This window comes from Triticum urartu, chromosome 5A (genome assembly GCF_056163025.1).
Source record: "Triticum urartu cultivar PI428250 chromosome 5A, HENAU_Tu73, whole genome shotgun sequence".
In the NCBI taxonomy this organism is placed as follows: domain Eukaryota; kingdom Viridiplantae; phylum Streptophyta; class Magnoliopsida; order Poales; family Poaceae; genus Triticum; species Triticum urartu.
This window is the reverse complement of record NC_141877.1, coordinates 358,830,707-358,840,098: the sequence shown is the minus strand read 5'-3', so window position 1 is coordinate 358,840,098 and position 9,392 is coordinate 358,830,707. Positions and strand designations below refer to the sequence as shown.

Sequence of the window (9,392 nt, the reverse complement as noted above, 5' to 3'; positions counted from 1 at the left end):
TCTAGCAAGAATCATCTTAGTTCCCTTTGAGCCTGGGTGGCGGTCCATAGGAAGATCACACGGGTATTCCAGGATTTCCAAAAATACAGGCAACACTGGGTACTTATGTGCCTCAATCCACCCAGATGTGTATTTAAGTTGCCACCTTAAGTTGAACCATTAATTAACAATCTCACATCTGTCATGGATTTCACTCTCCCAAACCACGTCTACGAGCATAGCATAGCAATATAAGCAACGCATAGAAGTAACTCCCAAGGGTTTGAATGTAACAGGGCAATAGGTTCTACCTCATCAACTACTTCCCGATACCCACATGTTATCAAGTCCTAACCATGCAATGTTTGAGGGTTGAAACTAATGCATAAAAACTGGGTATGAAAGGGATATGATCAAAGTGTGAACTTGCCTGCAATGTTGATGAAGATGAATCACACTCATAACTCTTGATAGTTCTACTCGTCACACTCCGTTCAATCTATCGTGAGCAAGCAATAGTAACCACACATAAGCAATCACTCAAAAGATCGAGAAGAACGAAGAAGACAGTTCGGAAAACATCAAAACCAAGCAAATAACTCTTGCAACATAAAACAATTTCTAACAGTACCAAAATTTTGTGAATTTGGCCTTATCAGAAAGTTTAGGTCAAGAGCTTCGATTTGCAAAAAGAATCAATTAAATCGGAGTTATAAAACTCAAGTTATGATCAAAAGAAATTTGAATATGAATCTGAACAAATTTCGAAATTTGAAAATTTCAAAAAGTTGATGTGACAGGTTCACTGGATAGGTGAAAACAAGACGAAGCTATAGGTGTTGGTTTCATCTAATTTGGATGAACGAGTAAAAGTTATGGCTATTTGAAAAATCAGGGCCAAGTTGTTTTACGGAAGAAAAATAGCTACGGCTAGGGTCTAATGTATAAATACGTAGACTAATTGATAATCTAATTATTCTATCGTATTAGTCTAGAAATAATAAACTACGGAAGTATAAAAGGAAAGGAAAAAAACAAAGAAAGATATCTTTATAAGGCGGAGAAAAGATGACTTTGGAGAAAGGAGACAATTTCCAAAAGTCGCGCCGGAAAGGAGAAAAATATTTTTATCTAGTTAAATCAAAATATTGATTTAATCCGAATCGGATGATTTTTGGAGGCTTTATGGGTCTATATTTATAGATGAAAAAAGGTTTAGGAGTCAAAGGCTAGGCAATGCGGGACTAAACGTAGACGAAAATATACGAAACAGAGATGAAAGGTGCGCCATGGGCCTTTAGCGGTTCGGCCGGCCGCACACACTGCAATTTTTTTTGAGCAATAGAAAAGAAAAACTACAGAAAAAGAATATGGGGAAGGAATATGGCCAGCTGGGCCTGGCCCATATAGGATAAAGAAAAAGAAAAGATGGGGCGCACGTGAGCGACAGTTAGTTTCAGGCGCGCGCACAGTTTTTGTTTTTTTTTTAAACAGAAAGCGATAAACTAAAAAACGAAAGTAAAACTAAAATTGTATATAGGCATATTATATATAAAAGCTTTCAGAAAAAGATTTTATACAATATGAACATTTTTATAGCACCAAATAAAATCTACAAAAATTCAAATAATGCAAAGAGTGCTACTGATGCAATAAAACCACATAAAAATCATTTTAAAAATACCAAAATTAATTCAAATTTATTTCTCTCCAATTTTCTGATGTAGGGAATCATGTTACCCTGTTTTCCATATATTTTATTTTTGAAGAAAACTAATTTGAATAAAACTCAAATAACTCCAAATTAAAAATAAATTCAAAAGAATTTTGAATTTAATTCTTTGAGACTCCCAACTCATATTTCATATGTTTTGAAGAAGTCATTTTATCTTGGGAAATACTTACCGCCAACCGACGGATAACTGGGACTTCTTCCGCCACCTCATTTGCGTGACGCGTGTCTAGTGGAGATGCACCACTACTCTCACACCCAACCTTATCCCAATAGAGACGGTGACTTTTTCCTCCATGAGTGTTCTTCCCTGGAAATCTCCATTGCTTTCTTCTCGCCAACACCAATCGCTGCGTGATAGTTGTCGCTAAAAGTCACCACTACTGATGCCCTTGCCGGCAGCCGCCCACCTCACCGGAGATGAGGATGGGGACGCGGTTGTATTCGGGGTCAGGCACAGTTGCCACCGTTGCCACTCGCTTCCATCGCGACCGTCGGCCGCGCGCGATGCACCCACCTCGCCGGGGAGGAGGATAACGGCGAGCCGACCTGGTCGGAGGTCCAGCGGCACTCCTTCCTCACCCCTTTTCGACGGAAGTCCGCGACGAACGGCGGACTGTGATTTTATTTCTTGCAACATCTTCCGTGTTGCAGGAAAGATTCCTGTAACATCAGTGATGTTGCAAAATTTTCTTCCAAAACACCTACATAAAAGTGAAGACAAAATTATTTCTGCAACTTTAGCTTTGTTGCAAAAAAATTCTACAGACGTTTCTGCAACATAATCTTTGTTGCAAAAAGAATCTGCAGCATCACATCTGTTGAAAGGTTTCTGCAACACCACGTATGTTATAAATGTTTCTGCAACACCGTTCTTGTTGCAAAGGAGGTGGCACACGTGGATGGGTACATCGGACGGCCATCCCGCGCGCATCCAATGGCTAGCCAGGCGGCGGATGTTTTTAACTTATCCACCGGCCGACGCGTAGCGTGGCCCTTTTATCTTTGCTCGTGAAAATCATTGAGTTGCATAAAGTTCCTGGGTTGGAAATATTTTTCAAATGAAATTCAAATATTTTCAACACCCCTTGTCATTTAAATAAATGAAAGAAGTCATGTCATCTTCTCTCTAGGGTTTTGTGGTGAAAAGAATTTGAATTCACGAAGATCACGAATGCAAAATGAAAGTTTGGGAAAGTCCTTTTATTCCCTCTCATTTAACTTTCAAAAAGGTTTCGAATTTCACTCAATCAATCAAACAGTCAATCAAATCTATCTATTTATTATAGCATTCCAAAATTTAGAATTTTGGGATGTTACATATCCAGATCCCGCTGTTGGTTATTGGCCGGAGAGATGTCTCGGTCATGTCTACATGGTTCCTGAACCCGTAGGGTCTACACACCTAAGGTTCGGTGACGCTAGAGTTGTTATGGGAAATAGTATGTGGTTACCGAAGGTTGTTCGGAGTCCCGGATGAGATCCCGGACGTCACGAGGAGTTTCGGAATGGTCTGGAGATGAAGATTTATATATGGGAAGTCCTCATTCGGTCGTCGGAAGTGTTCTGGGGGTTACAAGTATTGTACCGGGACCACCAAAGGGGTTCCGGGGGTCCACCGGCCCCGGAGGGCCCTATTGGCTGAATATAGAGGGGAACCAGCCCCTAGGTGGGCTGGGCGCCAACCCCCCCTAGGGCCCATGCGCCTAGGGTTGGGGGAAACCCTAGAGGGGGCGTCCCCCACCTGGCTTGGGGGGCAAGCCTCTCCTTGGCCGCCGCCCCCTCTAGATGCATCTAGGGGGGCTGGCCCCCTCTCCCTTGCCCCTAGATATAGTGGGGGTGGGAGGGCAGCCGCACCCTTCCCCTGGAGCAGCCCTCCCCCTCTCCAACACCTTCTCCTCCTCCGTAGTGCTTGGCGAAGCTCTGTCGGAGAACCACGAGCTCCATTACCACCACGTCGTCGTGCTGTCGGAGTTCTCCCTCAACTTCTCCTCTCCCCTTGCTGGATCAAGAAGGAGGAGACGTCCCCAGGCTGTACGTGTGTTGAACGCGGAGGCACCGTAGTTCGGCACTTAGATCGGAATCGACCGCGATCTGAATCGCTGCGTGTATGACTGCACCAACCGCGTTCTTACAACGCTTCCGCTTAGCGATCTTCAAGAGTGTGAATATGCACTCCCTCTCTCTCATTGCTAGCATCTCCTAGATTGATCTTGGTGACACGTAGGAATTTTTTTGAATCATCGCTACGTTCCAAAACAGCTTTGTGACCCTGTAGGTCCGGTAAAACATAGACATGAATGAAACCCCTTCGTTCAATGACTGGGAGCCGTGGACGTCCATATCGACCCCATGGTTACACGAATGACATTCAAGTTAACCTTTGGTTATCATGTCATGCTCCCTTTGTTTCACGATACTTTACAAAACCTGAGATGCATCGGTATCCTATTGAGTCATACACATGCTCACTATATCGTTATCCTCGTTACCGGGTTTTTTCTTCTTTCTCGTTGAAGTGTTCCGACATCCCCGTGACATAGTCACTTGTGTCTAGCCAGATGACATGTTTCTTCTAGTTGACTACCTCTTCCTCCTCCAAACTCCATTGTTGCTCTCTAGCTCATTCTTGCCCAATCTCTCTCCCTAGCCAATCAAACTTGTTGATTCTTTAGGGATTGCTTGAGAAGGTCTAGATCTACACTTCTGCCAAGAGAAATTTGATTCCCCCACTAATCCCTTGCAAATCTTGTTACTCTTGGGTGTTTAAGCACCCTAGACGGTTGATGTCACCTCGGAGCCACATTCCATTGTGGTGAAGCTTCGTGGTGTTGTTGGGAGCCTCCAATTTGGTTGTGGGGAGAGCCCCAACCTTGTTTGTAAAGGTCCAGTTGCCGCCTTCAAGGGCACCACTAGTGGAATCACGACATCTCCCATTGTGTGAGGGTGTGAGAAGAATACGGTGGCCCTAGTGGCTTCTTGGGGGGCATTGTGTCTCCACACCGCTTCAACGGAGACGTACTTCCTCTCAAAGGGAAGAAACTTCGATAACCCATCCTTGTCTCCACCATCTCCACTCGTGGTTATCTCTTACCTTTACTTTGTGCAAGCTTTACTTGTGTTGTATCCTTTGCTTGCTTGTGTTGCTAGCATCATATAGGTTGCTCACGCAGTTGCATATCTAGACAACTTATTTGTTACTAACCCTAATTTGCTAAGAAAAAATAAAAAATTGGTAGTTGCCTATTCACCCCCCTCTAGTCAACCATCTCGATCCATTCATTAAGTCCTTGAGAAACATGGACATGGAATGGGATTATTGTACCCGCACCATACCCTACACATTGCTTTCCTTAGTAGTGCTTCAGTGCGGCCGCCTTCTGCTGCAATCCTAGTTTCAATTCTGGCGAGTGTGCAACTAGATCTCGAGGTGGATGACCATGATGACGCTCGGAGGGAGGCCATTGAAGGTGGAGCCACAACTCATTATGGCGAGGCCCGCATAGCCCTTGCCGACAAAGACGAGTTGGAGGAGCTCTCGGCGGCATGGGGTATAAGAGGAGTATATGAGGGTGACCGAGGAGACAGGTGCTGCAGTAACATGCAAATAGCCATTGACGAGAGCACGTCATGGACAACATTCTATATTTCCCGCGTTTGTATTCGACAAATTGTCCGAGAAAAATGTGATCGACGAGCATCGTCGTGGTGGAATAGCACCAAAAAATGTTGAAACGTACCCCGACAAGTTCTGTATGAATAGCATGATAATTTCTGCACTGCAGACCTGATAACTTACCTGCAACATTGTGATAACTTTTGACATGTGGAAAAGAAGTTGAAGAACCATACCCCTAGTAATTTATGTGTCAATATCATGATAATTTGCACATCACAGATGTGATAACTTAAGTACAACATCGTGGTAACTTTCACCAAGGAAAAGTTGTTGAAACATACCTCAATAACTTTTGTGTAAAAAACGTGATAACTTATGTACTGCATGGCTGATACTCCATCCGTCCCATAATATAAGAGCGTTTTTTACACTGCATTAGTGTAAAAAACGCTCTTATATTATGGGGCACAGGGAGTAATTTACGTACCCAAACCTATTAACTTTGGAACAAAAAATCGTCCCAATTTTGAAGGTTTTGTCACGGCGGATTTATTGGGGAAAATGGATTTTAATCAGATCGGCGGTTTGAACTACAAAATATTTTAAATTTTCAAAATGGAAAAATCTAGCACAAAATAACATTAACTTTTGTCCTCTACTCCATGTATGCATGTGCGTGTGGGGGGACTAGATGAGGTGTTCGCATTTATCCCTAAAAATAACGTTCTTCCATTAGTTTTTATTATGCTGACGTTCACTAGAAGAGCATGACAAATCAAAAAAAATCATGAGAATTTAAGTTGTCACGAAGATGGCAAATTTCTTTAGCAAGCACGCCAAATCCTTGCAAAAAAAAAACAGAACTAGACAGATTTTTGTCATCCTTGTGAAAGAAATTAGCCATCCTCCGCTAACATAAATTGTCATACAGAACGTTAAATTTGCCACGCTCTTCTAGCGAACGTTCGCTGGTTATGTTTAACTGATAATTTTGAAAGAGAACACCCGGGTGCCAATTTTTGTGGTAAAAACATCCCGGTGCACTGTTTCTATGAATGAGATACACCAACCAAACCCAGGTGTGGCTGCTTTGATATAACGAGTGATGGCACATCGAAATATTTTCAGCCTTGCAGACAGCACGTCAACTTCACACAATTCCGTGTCACAGACAACATTGACAAAGTCAAACACATACTCGGAGAGGAATGAAAGTTGAATTTGACTTTGTGAAATTTGATCAAGCAACTGACGTCACCACAAAGTAAGACGAATAACTAGAAAAAATTGAAATTACTACAAACAAGCTAAAGGAAAGTCCCTACAGGCTACAGCTAAAACAAAGTAGCATGAAAATGGAAAAATCCACCAAAATTCGATCAGAGAGGCAGAGAAGGGCCCAAACCAAGTGGTTAGGAGTCCCATGCTACCAAATAAACAGAGCAGTATTTCCTACCAGACATGAACAACCAGCCGGACAAAGGTGTCATGTTCGATTTCCCCTTTTTTGTCGATGTCTCTGTATGATCATACATCATGGCAACGCAATCCAGAGACGAGCTCCATTATTGATTAGATAGATATAAATAGAGTTATTGCCTGTTTCTCTTGTCCACTATCGATCAGCAAGAATGTTAGCAAGAATCCTTCCTCAAGTCTGTCACATTCTTTGTCGCCAATCTGTCTCCAGTCCCAACCAAGAGGAGTAGTTAACTTCCGCTTGTAACATCAAATTAAGCCGTGAACATTCGATTGAGAAATCAAATCGCAATGGAGGGCGAACAGCTGAGCAGCCCCCTGGACGGTCACCACCACAGCATCGACATTGACATCGCGGCGGAGGCGAAACCATCGGACGCCGTCGACGGCGAGACCGGCCGGAAGTGGCTGCGCAAGCTCACGTCGGCGACGGTGAACAAGGCCGTGATGAGGGACCTCATCGCGCGGACTCCCATGCTGTGGTACCTCGCCGAGCGCTCGGGCACCATCCTCCGCCCGTGCACCCGGCGCGCCGTGGGCGCCCAGGCGCTCCACGCGGTGCGCGCCGTGGCCATCGGCCCGTTCCACCGCGGCGACCGTGGCCTCCCCTTCCCCGACGACGCCAAGCTCCCGTTCATGCGGTACCTGCAGGAGCAGTGCGGGCTCGATGTCGACGCCTACGTGGCGGCGCTGTCGGCCGAGCGCGACCGCCTCCGCGACGAGTTCGCCGACGACGACGCGGACGCGGGGGCGGATGACAAGGTGCTGCTGGACGACGAGGACAAGTTCCTGCAGATGCTGCTCCTGGACAGTTGCTTCGTCCTCGTCGTGAGCATGATGCTCAGCAAGACCGGCGTCGGCGAGGACGCCGACAGCGCGGCGCGGGCGGCGTCCATCAACAGGGAGTACTTCATTCTCCACATGGCCGTGGCGCAGCACGCCGAGCAGATCAAGCTCGACATGCTGGTGCTCGAGAACCAGGTCCCCTTCGCCGCCGTCAAGCTGCTCGTCGCCTCCTGCGGCAGGCTGATCCTCCGCCACTCCGTCGAGGAGGTGGTGCTCGGCTGCTTCGACGACGTCTGCCCGAAGCGGGCGTGCCTCGCCCGCGACGCGGCGGGCGCGGAGTTCCACCACGTCCTGCACCTCTTCCACTGGTCCCGCGTGCCGGCTAACAAGTACTGCATCCTCTCGACGCCACTGAAGCTCCTCAAGATCAAGAAGGAGTCGGAGCGGCTGTTCCCCTGCTCCGTGGAGCTGCGGCACTCGGCGGTGTGGTTCCGGCAGGCTGCGGCGTCGACCTGCCAAGGCGACCTTGACATGTCGTTCTGGAGCCGGCCGGCGAGCCCCGTGGCGGTGATGAGCATCCCGTGTTTCCACGTCCACGAGTACAGCGCGGCGGTGCTGTACAACATGCTGGCCTTCGAGATGCGGTTCCACTGGGCGCACGGCGCATGCGTGACGACGCACGTCGCCCGGATGGAGGGACTCGTGCGGTGCCCGCAGGACGCGACGTTTCTGCGCCGGCGAGGTGTCCTTTCCGCCACGCGGCTGACGGACGCGGAGCTCGTCTACTTCTTCCGGGAGCTCGGGGCGCAGACAGTCGGCGCGAGGCTGCCCGATGAGTTCGGCGAGATGGTCGACGCGGTAGCGTGCCACCGGAGGCGGCGGGTGAGCTGGTGGTGCGGCGGGTTCGTGCTGCACTTCTTCCCGTCGCCGTGGGTGGCCGTCTCGCTTCTCGCGGCGGCCGCAATTTTCGTCGTGCCGTCCATGCTGCAGACGGTATATACCATGCTCGGCTATATCAAAAGTACCTAGTTCGGGTGAGCATCTACAGCCCGGACATGCATATCCGACCCCTCAAAACACTCGCGACATGCATATCCGACCCCTCAAAACACTCGCGAATCAATCTATGGTTGAGTTAGTTAGATGCACAGTAGTATCCTCAACCCATCAGGATTCAAATCTTAATGCTCGCATTATTCTTGAAATTTATTTTAGTATTTCCGGCGATGCGTTTTTAATGGGAAAAGACGTTCATGTCGACGACGAGGCGCCTACGGTGATTTCGTAAATCTCAAGATAATTTAGGGTGTGCGTGTGTGCGTTCATAGAGGTGAATGTATGCGCGTGTATATGAGCGCTTGTGTCTATACTGATGCTAAAAAAAACACTCGCGAACGTGCCGGCCGGTCACGCCTCAAACATTTGATCGTACATCCGGATACCTCAAATTAGAAATCTCAAATTCATATTATTAGAGCAACTTCAATGGGGCGATCCATTTTGGCCGCGGCCGTCCGTTTGGGTCGGCGTGGACAAAAAAGCCGGCCCAACGCGCCGACCCAAACGGACGCACGTCCGCTTTCGTCCGCCTGCCGATCCATTCCCGACCTATTTTTGAGCCTGATTTGCATCGGCGCGGACACAAGATGGACGCGCGCGAGCTCGCCCTCTTTCCTCACCGGGCCCGCTGGTCGGTGGCACATTGGATTCACACCCTCGCCCGCCTGCTACGTCGCCGAAGCCGCCCGCCATTTTTTCAGATAAAAATGGATACATAGATAATTCTAGCGTACACAG

General features: G+C 47.4%; 1 protein-coding gene across 1 annotated transcript; it reads left to right on the top strand.

Annotated features, from left to right (window-relative positions):
• The first annotated feature begins 6,577 nt into the window (after positions 1-6,577).
• Positions 6,578-9,016, top strand: LOC125528005 (UPF0481 protein At3g47200). Its single transcript, XM_048692518.2, has one exon. It carries the CDS (start codon positions 7,101-7,103, stop codon positions 8,622-8,624), a length of 1,524 nt encoding a protein of 507 aa, XP_048548475.2. The 5' UTR covers positions 6,578-7,100; the 3' UTR covers positions 8,625-9,016.
• The last annotated feature ends 376 nt before the right edge of the window (positions 9,017-9,392 follow it).

Excerpts from the sequence above, each read along its gene's own strand:
- LOC125528005 (XM_048692518.2), top strand. The coding sequence starts at position 7,101 with ATGGAGGGCGAACAGCTGAGCAGCCCCCTGGACGGTCACCACCACAGC.